The sequence below is a fragment of the Arvicanthis niloticus genome, chromosome 14 (assembly GCF_011762505.2).
Source record: "Arvicanthis niloticus isolate mArvNil1 chromosome 14, mArvNil1.pat.X, whole genome shotgun sequence".
NCBI lineage: Eukaryota > Metazoa > Chordata > Mammalia > Rodentia > Muridae > Arvicanthis > Arvicanthis niloticus.
In genome coordinates, this window is record NC_047671.1 from 38398549 (window position 1) to 38422108 (window position 23560).

The 23560-nt window shown below is 40.2% G+C and overlaps 1 protein-coding gene across 1 annotated transcript in view; it reads left to right on the plus strand.

Moving 5' to 3' along the window:
• The first annotated feature begins 1131 nt into the window (after window positions 1-1131).
• The window catches only part of Dtwd2 (DTW motif tRNA-uridine aminocarboxypropyltransferase 2), a 63401-nt gene continuing 40972 nt past the window's right edge, over window positions 1132-23560 (plus strand). The window contains exon 1 of the mRNA XM_034518257.2: window positions 1132-1411. Coding sequence (XP_034374148.1) covers window positions 1206-1411 — 206 coding nt within the window. The 5' untranslated portion in view covers window positions 1132-1205. The remainder of the gene's footprint in view (window positions 1412-23560) is intronic.

A 23560-nucleotide genomic window follows, 5' to 3' on the forward strand; every position in this document is an offset into this window, starting at 1 on the left:
GTCCTCCAATCTATACCTGTAGCCAGGGTTTCTTTATTTTCTGATTTGCCTTCCTTCCTCCAGTTTCTGGGTTTTATTCATTTCCTAATTTTAACAGATACATATGCCAGTGTTTCCTATCCTACATCCATGCACCGGATGCACAGTTTAACCTTTCCCCCTTCTTTTAAAGCTACCCCAAAATAAAAGGATACTATTTTTAGGGAGAAAAGAATTAAGAGTAGCTTAAAATATAGTTCTGTATACTAATCATCAATTTGATTTTAAGGTGACTGGAAAATCTAACGCTAAACTATAAGAGATACAATATTTATTCATTTTTACTGTTCCTGGTTAAATCTAGTCTATTAAGTAGAGCTTTAAGGCAGGCGTTAATGCAAAACAACTCAAAGGACTGATGAAAACCTAGTTTTCTTGTTTAAATGTATTTTGGCAGAATTAACATTAAAAGTATTAACAAATACACCCATTTTCTGCAAAAAACATTTCTACTTCCGTTATAACTTTTAAAAGCTGAGCTACCAGACTTTCTTCTGTTACCTAGATGTGAGAACTTCAGTAAGTAGTGCTTGTTTGCAGTGCTTTTTCGTCAACCATATACATATACAGGGCTACAATGTATACAGTAGCCAGCTCTTAGTGCTTGGTTCCAGGCGGCTTGGGGAGTTAAACACACCATTTAACAATCATTTGGTGTCAGATGTAAAATGGTACGGCCGATGGCTAAAAGAAACACCTGGGAAGACACGGTACGGGGCACAAGAGCTCACACAGTCACTGGAACAGCCCTCAGATCAATTTTCAGTGGCTGCAATCGCTCCTTTGCAGCCTTTGGCTATTAAGGTCGCGACCTGCCGCAGGGCTGAGCGTGCGCGTGCCTAGAACCCAGTGATGCTGCCTAGAATTTTATGTTATCTTTTAAATACAAAGAATTTCGCAGACGTTCAGTGTGTAGAGACGACTCCTTTACCAGTGCCTGTGAGCTAATCTCAACCGTGCACAATTCCCTTCCGGCCTGTAGGAGAAGCACCCCAACACACCAATGGGCTCCTCTTATCTTTCTGCAAAGGGGCGGGATCTCACGTCACCCCTGAGGCCCGCCCCTTACGTGACGTGCGCGCGCGCGCAGACCCCTTTCCTCAGCGCGTGGCGCCCCCCGGCGGCGGCGCTACTTCAATGCGAGGGCCTGATTCTCAGCACCACCCATGGAGCCGCAGACGCTCGGGGAGTCTGTGCCTCCGCCTCCTGGCGCCTCGGGGTCGCCGCCGCCGGACGAAGAGGAGCGCTCCGAGGGCGGCGAACCGCGGGCGGCGACTCCCGAGGGCGCACCGGGGGACAGCACGGGTGCAGACGGGCTGTGGGAGCTGCCGGTGGAGCACGCGGAGCGCAGGCCCGAGTGCAGCCGCTGCAGGTGAGCGCGGGGCAGGGGCGGGGCCTGCGCCGGCGCGGCCCGGGAGCTGCGGCGCCTCCTGCCGGCCAGGAGGACTCGGACGAGTCTCCCAAAGCAAGAAGCTTTTCTGCTAGGGCCATGATTATTTAACTTGACTTTCTACAAGACTTACTTTTGGAACTTTTCTTTTTTGGGTTTGGTTATTCGAGACGCGTTTCTTTCTTCTTCTGTGTAACAGAGCCCAGTCGCTTTGTAGACCACAACTCACAGAGATTTGTCTGCCCCTGCCTTCTTGTTCGTGGATCAAAGGTGTGTGCCACCAAGCCCAGCAAGACTTAGTTCTTTTTCCAAGAAATTTCAGAGTTCCTAATAAAAGGAATTCTGGAGGTCTTAATGACATTCATACTTAACGATGCTTAAGTGGTCTTGCCATCATAAGATGGGTTGTAGGAGGGATGGATTGGAGGAGAGGAACAAAGTGGCCGCCTGTGTTGAGAATTTTGAAAGGCAGTATTTACTGAAAACCGGGTTTGTTATCTGAGTACTTTGAAAGTGAAGGCAGAAAGATCAGGAAGTTCAAGATCATTCTCAGCCACCTAGGAAGTTAGAGGTTAGCCCGGTTATATGAGAGCCTGTTTCAAAAAAGATTTTGTTAAACTTCATTGTGTGTCTGCTGGCTGCTGGCTGTTCTAGGTACGAGAATTGCAATGAAGAGTAAGTAAAGGGTGGCCTCACACCAGCTGGACACTTACAGGCTCGTGCAGAGGTTATTGGGTGGACAGTGACAACCAGGGCTGGCTGTTCACAACACACCTGGTCATTCTTTTGGGGGCCACGTCAGTGCGTTGCCGTGCATTTTGTCCTTCCTGCTTATTTAATCTCAGCACTTAAGAATCATCACTCCTTGCCTCTTGGACGTGTGTCCGTGGTTATTGAAGGTCTTCAGTGATCACCCATCTCTGTTGTTCTTCTTAATTATTTAATATTGGTCAGCTTTCTCTTATCTTGGTACCTGAGGTATTCAGCTTAGAAGGAGAACATTTATTTGGGTTCAAGGTTTCAGGGCTTGCAGCCCAAGGCTTGGTTGATTATGTTGGGTCTGCAGTGTTGCACAGGTCACTGTGTTCAGAGTCGGTGAGGACTACAGAAAGGGGCCAAATGTCCATTGTCCCGCCCAAGGCATTTCCCTGATGACCTAACTTCCTCTACCTAGCCCACCTCCTCTAGTAATGCCATAAACCTTTGACACATGGACCCTTGGTGTGTGTGTGTGTGTGTGTGTGTGTGTGTGAGAGAGAGAGAGAGAGAGAGAACCCATTTCAGATTCCAACTAAAGCTTATTGCCTCTTCTTCCTTGCCTTATTTTCATTCTGCAGTTAGCCACCTGCTCATATAGTTGCCCTGAAATGGCTTTTGCTACAGCTGCCAATATCCTTCATGAAATAAAACCCAGTGGATCTTTGTCGGATTAGATAGTAGTAGCTCAGTTGGCAGCATTCTGTCAACACTGTCACATAACGCTTTCTTTAGTTCTCCTTAGATTTAGACAACTTCGTTGTGTCCAGTCTCCTTTGTCTGTCCTTCTCAAAATTCTGAATGTAGGGCTTCTCTATTGGGAGCACAAAGATGCTGCAACTAACACATCTCCAGGGAAGCCAGGAGTGTTAAACACACAGGATTGTCTTTTTGATGATAAAGATTTAAACCTGGTCTATCCAGAAGGCTGTGAGCTGGAGGTGATTAATAGTCCAGTGATCTGCATTATCTGTTGGGCCAGGACTAGGGGTGGCTGGTAAACTAAATGACTCTTTCATCTAGAGACTTTCCAAGCTCCCACAACCATGACCAGAGGTAGCTCTTACCCCCAATGACCTCTAGGCTATCTCTATGACCAAGACTTGCCATGTTCTTGCTTAGGCCCTTAAGCTAGTACAGGTAGCCTATCTCTGGAACCCATCTTCTTGGAAGAAATGACATGTGTCCTCACTCAACTTTTGTTGTAATTATGCTTTCTTGTGCATTAAGGATTGTATTATACCAGGAAGCTTTCCCCAAATGATACCGTGTTTAAATTTGTTGGGAACAAACCACCTGGCATCAGAGTCTCTTAGAGTCTTGATCCAGGTTGACAAAATCAATCTGAACTGAGTTTTTATGTTACCTCTTCCCAGTTGGCTTTCCTGCCTGCCTGATACCTGCAGAGACCCCTCACTTTTCCAGAGAATTGATTCTAAGTTCTCTTCTCTTTTGAATGGTATGCACTTCCTACTGGTGATTTTACCCAGTTTCCCGATATCATTTCTAATCCAGTTTCTCTACCCTGGGCCTTCCCCTGAGCACCTGTGCTTTTGCTTATTACTTACTGACTGCTCTGCTAATCACAATACAGAGTGATGTAACTGCATTTTAAAATAGGTAAAGGTACTACAACAGCAAGCAAGTGGACTACATACTGGGGGTTGGATGGTAATTGGGATGTTGGCCCGGAATGGTGTCAGGAAAGTTCTCGTGGGTAATGTGATGAGGTAGGATGCCTTTTCTACTTGAACACATGGGCTACTTTATCATTCGTGTTTTGGGTCGTCTGCCGGAGGTTGGATTGTCAGAAGTTGGAATGGATCTCGATTACAGGATACCTGTCTTTCTAGATGTACTTATCATCATGTAGCTTACAGTTTCCCAGCTTTACAGTAATGGAAAAGTAGCATGCATTCAGTAGAACTGGGCTTCAGGTTTCTTATTTTGTCTTCTTTTGGGTTTAGCAGTGTGTGGCTCAGTGCTCTCTTGAGAGCTGGGCAGCACCACTGAGCTGTGGTTCAATTCATCCTGCTATTACCGCTGGTACTCACTGTACATGCTGCTAAGTTATGTCACCTAAGTCACATGTACCAAATGCATTTCAACTTAATAATCTTTTCAGTTCCTTCCTCCCCCTCCCTTTCTTATTTTCAACAAGGTATCACGTAGCCCAGGTAGTTTCCAGCATTCTGTGTAGCCTGGAGTGTCCTTGAACCTCTGATCCTCTGCCTCACTTCCTGGTTGATGGTATTATAATATGGACCAACACACCCCACTTACGGGATGCTGGGGTTTTACCAAGGGCTTCAGGAACACTCCATCTGAGGTCCATTTCCAGCCCTTTTTGTAAATATAAAATCAAATACATTAGTGATGATAATGTTTAGGGTAAACATTTAGGTATTCTGCAAATTTAAATTTTTTTTGTAGATATAAAAAATCATATTTCCAAGGAAAAATTATTAATTTGTTTTTCCTGTTTACATAGAAAATATGTTTATTCTTGAAAGTGGTTTGTTTATAATATATGTGCAAAGCTGATTTATAAATTGTTATGCAAGCTAATCATATGTGCAGAGTTGAGCAAAGATGATGTATGCCAGGAAACATTTTCTTTCTTAATCTTAATTAAATCTTTAAAGAGAAGTGACCAGTTAAAAATAAAATATACCAGAACCTACTAAATGTTTGATTTGCTTCCCCCAAGAAAATTAAGAATTGCACTATTACACTCATATGTTTTCTTTAAAGATATCAAACCACATTAATTCTTTATGTTAATTTGCCCCAAATTAATAATTTACAGTATTAGTTATGCTTATAGATTTAAGGACTATGTAATCAAGTAATATTCTAGTTTGAAACTTGGAATTATTTAAAAGGAGTTTATAAGTTACAAAGTAATTGAGAAAGACTGTATGTGTGTGTGTGTGTACACTTATGCACACTCACCAGGCATGAATATGGGAGAGAGAGGACAACTTGTTTTTTATAACTTTGTTTCTCTCTTTCCATCTTTAAGTGTGTCCCTGGGATCACACTTAGGCTTGTTGGCTTTTACAGAAAGAGTGTTTAGCTGCTGGGCCCCAAAGTTCTTTTTATATATTTTTATCTAACAAGATAACTTTGTGATTTGAATAGTGTTTTCCCTCTGTCTCTCTGTCTTTCTGTTTCTCTGTCTGTCTGTCTGTCTGTCTGTCTGTCTGTCTGTACATGTGTGGACAATGGAGGAAAACCTTGGTGTTGGTCTTTACTTGTGGTCTCTTTTTGTTCTTTTTGTTTTGTTGCTGCGTATGACAGGTCAGGGGTGGGGTGGGGGTCTTGAGCTGAGACTATAGACTGCCTGACTTTGTTTGAGCTCAGGGGATTTGAACTAAGGTCTTCCTCTGTGTGGCAAATGCTTTACCCATTGGATCTATCTCCCCTCCTCAGTGGTTTTGTCTTTTATAATCTGTCAGTGGCTGGTGCTTAGTGACTGGGATAGCTGCTCTGGCTTTGGTGTTTTTCTTGCTGCTGCACACAATGGTGAAGTGTGTACAAACCAGCACATGGGCCCTTAGCTTTCTACTGCATGTGGTACACATTTGCAATGAAGTGTTTCTGTGCCCTTTCTGATCCATAGATTGCTTTCTGTTTCTTTGACTATGTTCATTTTTAATTATTTTGAGATGGACCATTTTATTTATTTATTTATTTATTTAAGTCCTCTTGTCAGGTTCTGGGGTGACAGGCATGGTCTACCATGCCCAATTCACTATTGTCCATTTTAAGGTCAAGCTCATATCTGCGGAATCTTTTTGCTGCCTATGATAAAGTTCTTGTTTCTCCTGGTGGGTCTTCTGTCTTCAATTAGGAAAGCAGATTTGAAGGTAGTACTGTTAGATACTTACTTTTTTCCTTTGCTGAGGACCTTTTCTTTTTGTTTAAAAACATGTTTGTTCTGTTGGAAGCCTAGTAAAAAGATGGGGAAACAGGGAACAGTGAAATGGAGTGGGTGGAAGTTTCGGGACCATGCAAGGAAAAACTCCAGAAGCAAATATATCAGTAGTCTTAAAGAACGAGAAAGGATTCCTCCTCTCAGAGTACATTAGACCAAGAGTAATCCCAAACTTGAAATCTCCACTTTCCCCGAGTCTTCCATCTGCCCTGTTTGTGATCAGTGGCCTGTCTTGTGTTATCTGTGTCTTAAGTCTGTCCTTAACGAAGGGCTTCTCTCAGTATTTATTGAATAGCACAGAAAACGTGGAATGGGAAGGAAAAAAGGAATTCCTTTTTACAGAAATTTTTAGTGGAATCTTACAAGGAAAGGAGTCATTTTACTGACCCCAAATGACCCAAATAGTACTTAAAACCACAAACAGATGTTTTAAAAACTACATCCAGATGTTGCTTCCAACATTTATGGTAGATATTTGTTTTCTTTAAAATGACTTTCAACCTGTTGACTGTTTTCAGTAAAATTTTTCCACCTCTGTCTCTATCTCTTCCTCCAACTCTCACTCCATCCCTCCCACCTAGAGGCAGGAGCAGATGCAGGGGACTGGGAAGGGTGCTGCTTACTGGCTTGCTTTTCACAGCTTCCTCAGCCTGCTTTCTTGTACATCCCAGGACCACCTTCCCAGCTGTAGCACCACCCACAGTAGGCTGGCTCCTTCCACAACAACCTTGGATCAAGAAAATGCCATGCAGACTTGTCTACAGCCAGTCTAATGTAGGTGCTTTTCCAATTGAAATTCCTTTCCCCAGGTGACCTTGGCTTATGTCAAGTTAACAAAAATCTAACCAATATACTATGTCTCTAACAATTTTCCATTTTCCTCTTTCAAGGACTCTAGTAATTTTTTTTCTTTCTTTTTTTTTTTTATCTTTTTTGTTTTTTGGACTCTAGTAATTTTACTTTTTTCCTTTTTGATTATGATAAAAATTTAAAATTTGACATGTATATGGAATCTCATACAATGCTTTAATGAACGCAAGCATTCTAAATGTTTGAATCAGCATAAAATATTTCCTCAAACATTCTTTACGACAGAAACCTTTAAAAATCCTTTCTAGTGTTTTGAAGTGCACCATGTATTATCATTAGCTGTTCTCTCTAGGTTGTTATGGTTTTTCTGGCTCTCTTTGTTTTTCGTGATTTTGATGCTTTTGAAGGATATTGGTCAGTTTCCTTGTAGAATGTTGTTTAGTTTGGGTTTGATTCATGCTTTCTCATGGTTAATATTAGGTTATACACTTTTTAAAAAGGATAACAACTGCAGAACAGTGTGCCCTTAGCACCTCATCTTAGAGTTTCAGGATAGGGAGCTTATTAAAAGAGGGGTGTGTGTGTGTGTGTGCATGCTGAGTGTTAGTGGAAGTCACAGGGCAGCTTGCAGGAGTCAGTTCTCTCCTACCTTGTGGGTTTTGAGGATCAAACTCAAATTATCAGGGTTGGAGGCAAGTACCTTTACCTGTTGAATTGTCTCACTGGCCCAGGGATGCTTAAAAAAAATCAAAAAATTTAAATGCGTATGGATGTTTTGTTTGACTATTTCTGTGCTCCATGTGCCTGTTCCTGCCTGGTTCATGTCTGAGGAGAACTTGGAACTGGAGTTATACTTGTGAGCTGCCATGGCAGTGCTGGGAATTGAACCCAGGTCCTCTGGAAGAGCAGCAGGTTGCCTGACTTGATGAACCATGTTTCCAGCCTTACAGTTAACTTTCTTTATAAGTTTCAGTTTGCATTTTTTATATATAATTTCTATGTATTTATTAAAACACTACAAAATTATTAGAATCGGAGGCAGTCAGATACACACTTGAAAATTAAACTTTGAAAACTTTTATCTTTTTCAAAAATATTTTAAGTTTTATGAAAAACAAGACAAATATACAGATTAACATAGGCCAGGGTTAGGGTCACCATCACTGTCCATCAGTCTCTATCTTGTCTCACTGGAAGTCTTCTGGGCTGTAACATCATGTCCATGTACCATGTCACTCCATTTGCTGTGTTAACAATGCCTTGGGGACCCTTTTCCAGGACTTGCCTCTGGCTTCTCTCAAAATGGTGTTACTCTCTTTAGAAAAGTGCCCTTGTTGGTTAGCTGCCACCACTGCCCTGCTGTCACCATCCTCCTCTTCCTGCTTCCTCCTTCTCCTGCTTCTTTCCCCTCCTCATTTTCTTCTTTTTTCTCTTTAATCCTGGATTTCCTTAACTGTAGGTAAAGCACCCTGACACTTCTCTTAATGAAAACCTTTGTTGAGGTTCTCCAAGAAGTGTTTTTAGTTATTTTGCAACATAATTATCAACCAGAAATTAGCCTCCGTTATTTGGCTACACATTAGGGAATCCAGCAAGTGAGTACAAATTGAAGACGTGATATTTGTTTTAAATCATCAGAGGCATCAGAGAGCAAAGCTGCCTCACGTCAGCCAGCAGTGGATAACTCCTGATCTCCTCCTGTTACTTTTTGTTGCTGTGCAAGGATAGCTGAAACCACCCTAAAAGTTTCATGGTCTTATTATTATTATTTTCCATAAATAAGTGAAAATAATAATAATTATTAATTATTAATAATATCATTAATTATTAATAATTAATAATTATTAATTATTAATAATATTATTAATTGTTAATAATTATTATTATTTTCACTTATTTATGGAGAGGCAGAACATATGGCTAGGAGAGCAAAGTAGATGAGAATGATGTTAGTCCATTGCTGAAGTTGGGACCCTCAGTATGCACTGACCTCTCTGAAGTCTGCCAGCTACCAACTAAACCTTCAAACTATAACACTTTTCTCCTTGGTCATTAGTATGTGGGATGTAGGTGACACTGGTTGGGCATGACCATAGTGGGACCATCTTCCAGTGCCTTCTGTAGCCTTTGACAGGTGTGATCTGGCTAAACAGAGACAATTGGAATTTCTAGAGGGACAGTGGTCCGAAAAAGTTATGATTTCTATGAGATTCTCTTGCTTTCCATAGTTAGTGTTTCTTAATTGTACTCACCCTGTGAATGAAAAGGAGGTATATGCGTAATGGGAAAAGCTGCCTATTGCTGGATCTTATGATGGAACATAAGGGAAACACCTCATACTGTCCCACAACAGCCGTTACCTACTCACATATGCCAAATGACTGTCCTCCTTTTTATTTGATGTGTATGTGGTTTTTTGTTTATGTTTTATTTTATGTGTATGTATTTTGCCTGCATGTATGTGTAACATGTCTGTGCCCAGTGCCTGTGGAGGGTAGAGGAGTATTGGGTCCCCAGGAACTGGAGTGGTACAGATTGTAAACCAACTCAATGGGTTCTGGGAATTGAACCTGGGTCCTCATTACTTAAGCACTGAGCCATCTCTCCAGTCCATCTTTATGGCTTCCCTGCCAAGTAGAGTTTAATTATAAAGATTGAACCTAGGGCCTCAAGCATGGTAAACATTCGTCCCACTACTCTGTATACCTACAGCTTTTTTTCTTAAACATTTTATTGCTCTTATAAATTTGCTAGAATGTTAGACATGCAGCCAATTCCTGATTTATGTCTAGGATTTTAGGTGACATCCTGGAATTTTGATACTGTTAAGATAGTTTTGTGGCTGAAGTCCTAGTGACTTGAATCTGTGGTTGACATCATCATGAGTTTTGGCAGAGGAGATGCTTTGTGCGTATAAAGCACAGTGCAAGTGAGAGATGAACTATTAGGAGACACCTGTCCCAACAGTCATGGCTTGTCCCCATTGCAAATCATCACAACTTAGAAACTAAAAACAACAGAAAATTGTTCTCATACTTTAGGAGTTGAGAGTTGGAACTTAAGTCATCACTGGTGCTGGTTCCATCTGTGAAGATATTGTTCCTTGTTTCTCTTTTCTGGCTGTTGTTTGATTAGTGTTCTGCCCCTCTTTCATCAGATCTTCCCTTTTCTTATGACAGTCATTTTAAGTCATTCTAGACTGATTTCATTGTATGGTTCTCAATTACACTTGCAAAGGTCTGATACTCAAATAAAGTCATATTCACAGATGTTAGGGGTTTAGGACTTGAACATATCTTTTTAAGTGACATTGTTCAGCTCGTACAGTCTAATACTTTTTATATCTCTGGATATTCTAGTAAGAGTTTAAGATCACCAACATTTTTACCTTTTCTTAAGGAAATATTTATACCAAGCAAGCTTGAGAGATGAGATCTTTGTCCCAGAAAAGGTTTGTATACTACTTATGAAATCAGTGATTTCCCAAGCTCATTGTTTCTCCTCTGTAATATGAACCATTGATCACCCACTTTTCTTGTGAGACTCAGGGAAGAGAGAGACTGCTGTGGACATTTGGGATGCTCAGAGCACTGCAGATAATACAGCAAGATGCTGGCCTCTGACTCAGAACTCTGCCTTCTTCTTTGGATTAACTCACTGATCTCCAATGGGGTAGAAACTCTCAGATGTGGCCAGGAGGCTTCTGTCTTGTCAGTCTTGGGTGCTGGAATGTCTTGGGCAGAACATTCCTGGAATTTCATCCAGAGCATGAGACTTAGAGTAAGAAAGGACTTTACCCCTTGTCTAACTCAACTGTTACAATCCGAGGATCAAAAGGATAGCACTTGAGCCCAGAATAAGATGGTGAGAATGGCCAAGCTTGTCTTCAGGAACAGCTAACCAGCTAGGGAATATACAGAAGACAGAGAAGGCCTCTCAGTATGAACACAGTGCCACTTAGTGCCTCAGTTTCCAAGAAACTGTCTTAGAATTCAGGTAGCTATGAATCACTAGCTGTTTTTTTTTTTTTTTTTTTTTTTTGAGAAAGGACAGGTAGCATGACTGAATTCAGATTGTACAATTCATTGCTCAAGACTTGTGTGAAGTAGATTTAGACCTCAGCTAGTTCTTCAGTTGTATCTCTAAGTAAGTAACTCAGATGTGCTCTGCAAATGTTTGTCATGTGGTGCCTTACACTAAGCCAGGCACTGGAAGGTTGAGGATGAAGGGAACTTGGCTGTTATCGTCAGGAGTCTCCAGGGGAGAAACACATAGGCAGTAATTGTGATGTAGCATGACCGCTGAGATTGAGGACACCAGCAGCTGGAGGGACTTACTACTTGGCGCTTCATAAGAAATGAGCTGCTTAAGCTACTGATTACCTGTTTCTTCTCACTGCTGCTGCTGTCATGAGTTTCACAGTTCTGCACTCATGGTAGTTGTTTCCCAGCTTGCATTTCACCATCAGTCCAATTCCCAACACCTGGGCCTACTCATGCTATTCTTTTCCTGGAGATCTGTGCTTGTATTCTAGATAAGGAAAAGGCTTCAGACTCCTGAGAGAACTGCCCAAAGCCTGCAGCTTAGTCCTCAGCCTGCTGATTTGTGTCTTTTTTTGCCACTCCATACATATCCTCTCCTTGTTATCTGGAACTGCTGCTTCTAAACAGTTATTATTATTTTGTTAATGTTTGCCTCTTTACCTTTGTTCTGTTAATTTTCCCCCTTTGTGAATCTCTTCCCTTAATTTCTGCTGTATGAAATCCTTTTCTGTCTCAGTCCACCTTAACTGCCATGAAAAGCATTTCTTCCTTTCTGTTTTTTTCCAAATTTGAGCACATACACACTCTTCTCCCCTCCCCCATTTCTCCCTCTCTTTTTTTCTTTCTTTGTATATATGTGTATAGTGTGTGTGTGTGTGTGTGTGTGTGTGTGTGATATTTGCATGGATGTGAATGTGGGCATGCATGTGCTAAAGTGCATGTGTCAGAGGTCAGAGGACAACCCTGGGTGTAGGTCCTCACCTTCCAATGTTTTGAGAAGGGGTTTGTTTGTTGCTGTGTGGTCAAGACTTGCTGACCTGCAAGTTTCCAAGGATTCTCAGTCTTTTCCTCCCTTCTCCCCTTAGGAGCACTGGGACTATAGATGTGTGGTATGTGTGTGGATGTGTGTGTGTTCTATGATTCTCGACTCAAGTCCTCATGCACGCATAGCAAGTGCTTTTACACACTGAGCCATCTTCTCAGCCCTTGAACTGTTTTTTTTTTTTTTTAAAAACTCCAGTTCTCCCTGCTGTACTGTTCACTTTTTTATATCTGTTCTGATATCTAATCTCATATCCTCAGTTACTTTTAGCCATTTTATACTGGTTTATGGATGCTTGGGTATTGACCTTTTTCTTCTAGCTCTCTTACAGTGTCTAAAGTTTATCTTCAGCTATTTTAACTCTAGTGATATCCACGTAGGGCCTAAAACAGCTTAGATAAAGTTGTGTCTTAAAACGTGATGAGCAATAGACATATGGACTCAATACAAAGTACTAATTAAAGGCATCTAGCAGGAGAGCTGTGGTGGCTCTTGCTGTATTTTCTTTGAAGGAAGTTATTAACCTGTGCAAGCCTCCTGTTTTTACCTAGAGTAAAACAGTGATACTAGCAGTTTGACAGGTAAAGCATTTTCATTGCATCTGTAACATAAGTGTGTGACCAATGTTAAATTCTCTCTTTACCTTCTCTTCTTCCTTTCTTCTTTTATTCCCTATTCCTCTTCCCTTTTATTCTATGAACTATTATTCTTATTACCATTAGTGAATTAATGCATACTTTTTGGGTATGACTTCAAATCTGTGGGTTTTTCATAATATTGGGTTCTTATGCGGTAAGCTAACACTAAACTAAACCTTAATATGCTCTCTTTATTTCAAGGAAAATTCTCAACTCTCTATATTTTTTGAGGAAATAGACATGTGAATAAAGTTAGGAAAATATAAAACCTGTATTTTAAAATATAGTCAGTTTTTAGATAAGAGAAGATGAAAGAATAAACAAAATGAAGTTTTTCTAGTAACATAATCCCCACACTCCATACAGTTGTTTGGGAAATAGCTTTACTTTTAACCTTTGACTCCTTGCCTGTGATGATGGATGTTTCTCCCTTTAATTAGCCTGTGGCAGGGAGCATGAGCTTCTGCTATATATTTACACAGAGCGGGGCTTGCTTCATGTCATGTAGGGACTGGAGACATGGCCCAGGGCCACTTCTTTAGCATGCACAGGGCCTGGGTTTGATCTTCAGTACTAGAAGAAAATAAAGAACAGTTTTTGTTGTTGTTGTTGTTGTTTTTCTGGAGAAGGGCATGCGGATTTGTTTTATATTTATTTACTCACTTATTTTAATGTCTAGTATCTGATAGAAATAATATTTCAACAAATTATGGAAGTATTGAAAACATTACGGAGGGGACTCTGATTAGTTCGTTACTAAGATAGCTAATACTGTCTTTTTTGATTTTCCTGTGTTAGGAATCAAAACCAGGGTATTGTGGATGCAGGCTAGACGAGAGGTCTCTCTTAATCTAGGTTGTTCTGTCCATCCATCCATCCATCCATCCATCCATCCATCCATCCATCATCATCTACTATCTATATATCATCTTCAGTCTGTTTAAAAAACAGGAAGTAAGTCATAGCTGAATGTGGACAACAATAAGGTTCTCATTCCATAGGTTCATGTTTGAATAGTTGATCCCCAATTGATAGAATAGTTGATCCCCAATTGATAGAGCAGGCTGGAAGGATTAGGCGGTGTGCTTTGTTAGAGTAGGTGCATCACCGAGGGCAGGCTTTTTCTCTCTGCCTCATGGTTTTGTTTCAATATGTGAGCTCTCAGCTGCTGTTCAGTGTCATGCCTGCTGTAGGCTCCCAGCTATGAGGGTCATGGACTCCACCCCTCTGGAACCACAAGCTCCAAATTAAATACTTTCTTTTATGAATTACCTTGGTCATGGTGTCACTTAACAGCAATAGAAAAGTAATCTTTTAAAATTAAGAATCTGACAGTAAGAACAAACTTACCTTCATTGCTGTACTGGAAGTTTTGTTTTTTTTAAATCACATTCTATAGATGATTTAAAAATTAGTATTTATTTCTTATATATTTATTTATATACTTTTATTTAATAATAATGGGTATATCTAATAAGCATAAAATTGATTAAAAAGAAGAGACAACAAGGAGATAATCTGTTGAAAATGTCTTTTTCAATGATAGTAAAATGTGTTAACATTTGTTATTTTTCAGTTAGGTGAGGCCTACCATAAACAAGAGTAAGAGGTGAGTTCCGTGTACAATTTCTCAACTGCTGTAGGCATGCCTTCTAGGGCAGGTGTTTGAAAACTATCAAGATACTTATTCTCCTTGCAGAGTTTCTACCTCTCTTACAGCAGTCATTTTTTTTTTTTTGGTCATAAAATATGTTTTTAATTGGAAGAATATTTTTACATGCCTCCCCCATCCTCACTCCAGCCCCTCTCAGGTACCTTTCCTTTCACCCCCACCCCCATTGCCCGTCCACTCCCAGGACAGCCTCTTTGATTATTATTGTTGCGTATGTATGTATGTACGTGTGTGCATGCACATACATTTTTTGTTTTTTTTTTTTTTTTTTTTTGTGTGTGTGTATGTGGTTTTAGAGCTGAACACTGTTGGACAACCAATAAGGGGCTCATCCTTGGGAAAAGCTGATCCTCCTTCTCCTAGAAGTCATTAATTGCCTGTGGTTCTTTGTCTGTGGGAGTGACCCTATGAAAAATTTCCCCTTCCACGATAATATGGCTGTTGATGCGGCCATATTGTTACTGTTTTGTTTATGTAGGTATTTCTAGTAGAGACTGTTTTACAGCAGACTTCCTGGTATTCTGCTCTTACAATCTTCCTGCATATTCTTCCTCAATGTTTTCTGAGTGACGATGTTAGGAGCTATGATATAGATGTATCTTTTGGGGCCGGGCTTCTCACTGTCTGTCAACTCTGTGTTATGTCCAGTTGTAGTTTTCTGTGATCTGCATTTACTGTAAAGAGAGGCTTCTGTGATAAGGAGTATTCACTTATCTTTGGGTATAGGGATAAGATTTACCATGTAGTGAGGAATTATGCTGGATTAGCAAATGGCAGTAGCAGATTCTTATCTAATGCCCATGACCTCACTAGACCCAGGAAGCTGCCTAGGTTTCTAGGCTTAATTTTCCTCTGTTGAGTAAGTTTTAAGTCCAATTAGACAGCTTACAATAATAATTTTTCTTTTATATGCTTTTCCTTAACTCCTATAGTCAGTTTTAAAGAATCCAGTAAGAAAAACAGCTGGGAGAACATATGAGAATATTATAGTAACTTAAATATGACATAGTTGTAAATGGGTGAGGTTACCTATGTATGGGATAAAAATTTATAATATGTTAAATGTTTGTACAGGTGCTTGCCTTTTTATTGGTCAGACTGTATATATGGTTTTAAAAAATCTAATAAGTAACATTAGTTTTCTAGGTCATTTTAATTCTTTAAAGAGTAAGAATAGTGGGGCTGGTGAGATGGCTCAGCAGCTAAGCATGGATATAGCTCTTCCAGGGGACGGGATTGGTTTCCGTACCCACAGTACCAGTCACAGAGCTTACACTGCCCAGAGCTCCAGGTTTAAGGGATCCCTTTTCTGGCCTCGTTGGCACCTCCATGCAGGTCACACACAGACATGCAAGTGTGGGCACACACATAAATAAAAGTGAAAGAATGTTAAAAAAAGGAGCAACCAAAATACAGCAGAGGGCACTGTGGGATTTAGTTTTCCAAAGTATGTTTTAAAATGAGAAAGCAGTTGCCATTTTTGTGTGTACTATGTTGTAATTTCAACAGTGCTGAAAAGAGCTGTGGAGTTCTTAACTTTCTCCCTCTTTTGAGAATATTAAGAAAAATTGTTGTGTTTTGGAAAATTTGAGTTAAACTATTAATTTTTGGGGAGTGGGTTTATGTTTGTGTTTCTTTAGTTAATGAGTAAAAATCCTTTACAATAGTAATTATTGTAAATCTATTCATAAATCTTTAAATTTTACTTATGTGAGAGTATCTTGACTAAAATCAATACTGTAATAGGAAAAAGCTTTCAGTGAATACTATGTGAGGGACTTCATTAGGTTTTGGAAGATGTGTTTGTAGGTCCTAGCATCTCAGATCCATGTCAGACATAACTGCAGTAGCCCACGGGCTGTCAGAGGGGGTGCTGGGAATGGCAGGTTACCCAGGTACTGCCACATTCACTGTGGAGACAGTCAGTCTGTATCTGTAGGCAACCTACATATTCATTCCTACATCTCTAGTGAGATGCAAAGAAAAAACTTATCTCATTAAGATCCCTTAGGGAAATATTTTGTAGGTTCCATTTATATTTTAAGAATGTAATTAAAATTTACTGGGTTATATAGATTTTTTTTTAAAGAAGATAAACCCTAATGAATGGAAAAACAGTACTGTGTTTACAATGCATTATAAATGTAGTGGATGGAAAAATTCAGCTCTTTGGTCATTTCTTTATAGTTAGATGTGCAGTGTATTTTAAAATAGGAATTGATTGAATTTATTAATATACATGTATGAATTTTTCAGACTTAAGTTTAGATATTTAGAGTTTTTTATTTTTTTTCAAAGAGTTTAGAATGAGAATGGCAATTACTCTACAGTTATTATTTATTAAGAGCTGAATAGTCATCATAGCCTATGTGCTGTGGGAAAAGTAAAGTAGAAAAAGTATTTAAGGTAACAGACTCAAATTCTCAATATAAAGTACCTCATTAAATATGGAGTTGGTCACTTGAAATGTTAAGATGTTTTAAAGAGGCTGGAGAGGTAGCTCAATTATTAAAGTATTTGTCACGTATATGTGAGAATCTTAAGATTGATTCCTAGAGCCCCTATAAAAAACTAGCTGTAGCTGGGAGTGATGGTGCACAGCTTTAATTCCAGCACTCTGGAGGCAGAGGCAGGGGTATCTTTATGAGTTTGAGTCAAGGTTGGTCTGGGACAGCCAGGACCAATTAAAGAGACCCTGTGCCAAAACAAACAAACAAACAAGGAAAAAAAAAAAAAAAAAAAAAGAAAAGAAAAGCTGGTGTGTTGGCACAGGACCCTGAGGCTTCTGTTCAATCAGCCTACATGGTTAGGTCCAAACAGGTAACTACCCTTGTCTCAAAACGCAGTGTGGATACCTCTGAAGAATGATACCTTAAGTTGTCAGTTTGCTTTCACATGCACATGTATACACTTGCACCTGCACACATATGTGTGCACACCAACGAAGTATAGTTTTAGGTTTAATTTAGTAATTAGAATTAGATTACTATAGGCTAAAGTTAAATACATGGGAATTGATGTTTTATGAGGTTATCAAAGCATGAGAGAAAGCAATTAATTTTAGCTTATATCACACTTAAAGAGTTTACTCAAAGTGCTTAGCTGTTTTGTTCAGTAGCAGGTCTGCCTCTTTCATCCTACCACTTATTAAGTTGGTCACAGAATATTCAAATGGAGAACAGAAATGCTGGGCTTGTAGGAGAAATGAATTATTTAAGTACCATAGGGGACATGAAGGAGGTATGAAATTTGCTGTCTAAGAAAAATGAAGGGATGGCATAGGAAATTGTGTAGAAAAAGAAAACATCCATTGTGGAGATAAGAGAGAATGTAGAGGTATTCGTTCATACACTGAGTTTTGTTTGAGATCCTGCTATGTGGTAGGATTGTAGCAACAAAAAGAGGAGGCCAGACTTTGTTGTCCTGTAGCTGACACTGTAGCAACCCTCCCCTCATAGTCTGTTAATATGATCTCCAGTGGTGATTAATGGTGATTACATGAAGGGAAGTCAGGATATGGAGCTAGAAAGTGCTAGCAGAAGAGTGGGTTATCTTAGAAAGGTGCATTGGAGCAGGTAAAATGAAGAATGAAGTCCTTCAGATAGGTGGAGTTTGTGAGACATTCTGGAAAATAGACAACTATAGGGCACTCTTCCTTCCCACCTCCCCAAGCCCTCCACCGCTTCCCTCTCTTTTTTGTTTTTTCAAGATTTTTCTGTATCCCTGGCTGTCCTGAAACTCACTCTTGTAGACCAGGCTGGCCTTGAATTTGGAGATCTATCTGCCTGCTTCTGCCTCCCAAGTGCTGGGATTAAAGGCCTGTGCTTCCACCACCAGGCTGTAGGGCACTCTTGATACTAGAGACATACAGGACAAGAGCGGCAGCTTGCATCAGAGCAGGCCTAGGTGCTTCTTTTCTGCCATAATCTTTGTGGTAGTCTAGCTTAGCAGTCTGGCTGAGGTACAAGCTGATGTATTCCACACAGTACAACAACACAAGACAGCTTCATACCCACAGGAACCAACATCTCATAACTCTAGCAAGTTTCTAGGGAAACTCCAAGTTAGGGAAACCCAAAGTGTGGTGTCCGGATCATAGGCATTTTATCAGTTGTGGATTGTTTTAATCATATGCAGGGTTGCCTAGTGATAGAGTTGTCAGGGAAACTGAATTGGTTGGCTAGGAAAGGTCATATCTTCATGAAGAGAAAATGGTTTCATTGGCTTGTTCATTTACTGTTCTGTTGTTCTCTGGTAACTGCTTCTTTAAAAATTCAAAAGTCGTTGACAGTCTTCTGGTGCAGGAATGGATAAGTAGGCAGCATGTAGATAGGAGTGAATTTAAGTCATTCAGTGGGAAAGAAAATCCTGCAGGGGTATGGATGCCTATGGGGACTACATCTGAGACTGTCCTGTTATCCAGCCCCACCTGCAGCATCAGTATCACCCACCAACTTGTCAGAAAGACAAATTCCCAGGGTTACTCTGTCAGAAGTTTGGTGAGGTGATGGTTAGGCTCAGTAATTTAGCTTATTGAGCCTCTGAGGTGACAGTGATATAAGCTAATGTTTGTGAACTTATATCTTAAACACCAAAAGGAAGTAGAGAGAATACTCAAAGCCCACCCCATACTTCCTCCAGCAAGACACACACCTCCTAATTCTTCCAAACAGCCATCAGCTGGGCTCAAGTATTCAAATGTCCAAGACTGATGGGAGGGACGGAACATCTTGTTTCACACCACCAGATTTCACTTGCTAGCCCCATAATCTTGTGGCCACACCACAGTTGCTATTACTTAGGAGTCCAGAAGTACAAGTAAGAATTTAAGGAAGTGTGAATGATTATGATTAATGACAGTGAATTCAGCCCTGTGAGGAAGAAATAGTTGCAAACAAGAGGAGTGTTCTAGAGCATAAACACGTGGTTCTGAAGGTTAGGCACCATCTTTAAAATAATGTAGTAAGCAGCATACAGACTGATGGGCTAAATTGGCCAGGACTCTAACCAGTTCTAGAGAACCAATTTTATTAATCGACTGTTAGAGTAGTACTCTTGGTAAAGGTTAATAGTTGTTAGATAGAAAGATTGTCAGGGTCCAGCCTCGACACAGGATCAGAGTTCTCACCTGGAAGCAGGGATATCTGGAAGGTGCATAATAAATATACACAGACTACTTTTTGGGTACAAGCTGACAGGCAATTTTTCAAGGCTTAAAGTTTCCCTTCTCACTCTCTGCTTTCTTTTCTCTCTCGCTCATTCACTTGTAGCTTGAGGCTGCACACACTCTGCATTCTCCTGCACACTCTGCTTTTCTCCTGTGTGCTTTTCTTTTCTTGATCTCCCACACTCCACACCTCTGTGTGTTCCCCTTTCACTCTCACACACACTCTTCACACACATCTCACATACACCTCACACACACCACATGTACTCTCCTTTCACTCACACATATACTCTCCATATGTGGGACCATGAAAGGATAGCTTGATTTCTGGTGAAGCACTGGCTCCACCAGAGATGGCCAGAGACCCTACAAGGGATGGCATACATTTTGCCATGCTCTCAGACCCCAGGCTCTTGACACACGCATGGCATGGCCAAAGACCTCCATTGATCTTTGCCTTTCAGTCACTTAGGGCAATGCCCCTACCAGCCCCTCCACAGGGGCTGACTATAGGCCTCAGGGCCTCAAGAGATTTCCATATTAATGAGGTACCTGAAGGCCAGAGGGCATAGCCAATTAAGTATTCCTTCCCAGACCCTCGTCCCTCCCTATTTTAGTCAGGCCCGCCCTGACAAAGTGGGGCGGGTACAGCCAGATTCATCTACCATCCACCATGACAATAAAGCTTGTAAAACCATGGACTTCCTCGTGTCTTTGGGGCCTCACCATGGGGAACTGTGGAGAAGGCCTTTAACTAATGAGACACCACTGCCGCCTAGTCTCCATCCAGAAGACCTCTTATTATACTTCAGAGCTCAGAGCACCAAGGTCAGCTACTTGCATTTTCCTGTGAAGCTCTAATGATAAATGACATGGGCAAAGCTGCCAGGCAGTGGCCAGAAAGAATCAAATTAACCCTTAACTCAGTAGTTCCACTAGCTTTCTACTTCTGTGCATTGCACACAACGACTCTCCTAACAGTCCCAGTGTTTTGACTTAGTTTTACTAGTATAAGATTTTATGTATTCTATACTTCCTTATTTAGGAACCACTTGTAAATGTTATACAAAACTTATTTCATAACTCCAATAGATTTTTTTTTTCCTTTCTTGAGGTCCCAGTGTGGGCTCTTCTCTCTTTCATCTTCTAATAATTTCTTCAAACTTTCTTTACAAGTCAAGCATTAATCTGGAACTACCGTTGTGCAGTTAATGCATTGTTTCCAAGATGAGAGCACACAACATGCACCTGGGCCATTAGGACTGTGCTGTGCTGTGCCCTGTGCCTCAATTTTTAATTGTTTAAGAATCATTACATCAAGGAACATCTAGTTTCACAGAATTCACCAGAGCAGAAGGAGAAAGAAGTAAGAAAGTCAGATATAATAGAATAATTATGCACACCAAGGCCACTGAAAAACAGTCACGCACAAATGAAATCTATTCAGCCGTTGTCCAGGGCTAAGGTTAGGAGAAATGGGAACATTTTTTAGAAAGAGCTGCCTTGGGCTACTGAGATGTCTCCATCCTGGCCTACTGCAGGCAGTCCCTTATTTCAGATGGTGGGTCCCCTGGAGGGATGTGTCTCCTGCTTCTCAGGGTCCCAGACACCATCCTCTTTACAAGAAGCTGCCGTGGGCTTCTGAGATGTCTCCATCCTGGCCTACTACAGACAGTCCTTGTCATTGTATGCTGTCCCCAGCAGAAGATTGTACTTAGTTGTACTTGATATTCAGATTTTCAAAGCTAAGTTTTAAAAAGGCTACAGTATTTTGGATCAATTTATTTCTTTATAAAATTAGTCTCATGTAACATTTTCACAGAGTTCATTGAGGGAATATTTATAAAGAACAGTTTGAATAAGTTGATTTTGCAATGCCAACAGGAAATTTTCATGATACCAAGGTTTTTAAAGTTCTAAAAATGTCCATAATAATTGAAATGAAGCCTAATAGCAAATCTATGCAACATAGCTGATGAGTGATAATTATAAAAATGTAGTGTAATTGGTGGTTCATGTACTAACGGTTTGAAATAAATGTTCACTACTATGCCATCACAGGGGTGTATAATGTTAGGACTTTTATCTATAAAAAAATTAAAGTTAATGTTTTTATAACCATAGCTGTTTTGGCCAAAATTTGCATATGTTTACTAAAAATTTCCAAATTGAATTGTATCTTACCTATTGGGGTATGGTTAGGGTATAACTTTAAATTGCCTGATGTTATGCTAGAGAAACAGAAATTTTTATTTGATTTTTTTTATTGATTGTCTTAGTTTATGCTTTTGATAAATTTCAAGTGAAACAAAAGAATTTTAAGCTTTTTGGACTTTTAATGCTAGCTTATTTCTCCTTTACAGAAAGGGTTCTTTTTTTTATAGCAGACCTTGGTCTACACTTCTTAGTATACTGAGATTCATCAGGTCTGTCTGCCACTCTCTGCGCTTTATCTAGTGAGCACAAAAAAGACTTGTGACCCTGAAAATCTGTTTATAGTCCTGACAGAGCATTCCCTGTGCTGCAGGACAGTTGCACTAGATCAGCTCAACCGGAGCTAGAACGTGTGTGCATTGGCTTCTTAGTCTACTTAAGGTTCATTGGGGGGCAAAAGGCGGCATTACAGTTTTAAAAAAAATATTTATGTATCTTATTATTTTATGTATGTGACTGCTTTGCCTGCATGTGTGTCTGTGCTCCACTTGTATGTTTAGAAGAGTGCATCAGATCCCATGGTACTGTATTGATGGGTGGTAGTGAGCTACCACGTGGGTGCTGGGAATTGAACTTGGATCTCCTTCAAGAAAAACAAATGCTCTTAACCACTGAGCCAATTCTCTGGCCAGGGATCACATGTTTTAATCCCTGCACAGGGTACCATCTAGATCAGAGCTTCTTAAACTCTTTCCCATTGATGGGGTGGATGATTGAGCTTAGTGGTTAAGAACACCTGCTGCTCTTGTGTAGGACGCAGGTTCAGTTCCTAGCACCCACATGATAGCTCACAGCCTTCTGTAACTCCACCTCCAGGGAATCCAGTGGCCCTTTCTGATTCCCAGGGCACTGCACAAACATAATGTATATATATGCATATAGTCAAAATACATAAAATAAAAATAAATAAATCTTAACCCCCCTCCTCTTATAACCCCTCTTTATTCAAGAACATTTTATGTACCTTGTGTATATAATACAGGTATATAAATCAAACATTTAGTGAAATATTAAATCAGAAGAACTTTAAAACAATTCTTTGGAATAGATATAAATTTATCATAGAAGATAGACATCTTTGTTTTTACATAAAGAATTAAATTTTAGCTAAATATTTGATTATGCAGATCACTATAACATCTTCAGTATTTTAAAGAGTTGATTGATACTTTTAAATTTGTAATTGTCAGTGTGAAATATACACAAATATATAGTACAAAATGGCAAACGTATGTTTGGGGCTTCGCAGGCATTTTCTCTCCCTTGGGGATACCAGATTAGACCAGATTAAAAGTAGATAAAGGCAGGTTTATTAGGAGGCAGCTCTTGGGTGGGTTCACTGATCTCACAGGTAGAGGTCAGTGAAGTCACACATCCAGGGTAAAGCAGGGAGATTTTATAGAGTTTAGGTGAGTAATGATGACATGCCAGCTAGAAGCAGGGCTTGTGTCTATACATGGCCAAACACTGAGCCCCTGGGTGGGCACTCTTAGGTGGGTTGCCAGAAATGGGGAGACAAGAAGTCTCTTGTTAGCCTGAAGTTTTCTTTGTGCGTGTGGGGTTGAAGGTCATGAGTTCAATTCCCAGCAACCACATGGTGGCTCACAACCACCTGTAATGGAATCCGATGACCTCTTCTTATGTATCTGAAGACAGTGACCATGTACTCACATACATAAAATAAATAAATCTTTTAAAAAAATTCTGTTCTAATCTCCAGTCACATTGATTTTTTAAAATTTGAGACAGGGTGTCTTGTGTTCCAGGCTAGTCTCAAACTTTAACTTTCTGTGTAGTTGAGATTGAACTTCAACTCCTGATTTTCCTGCTTTCATTTCCTCATTGCTAG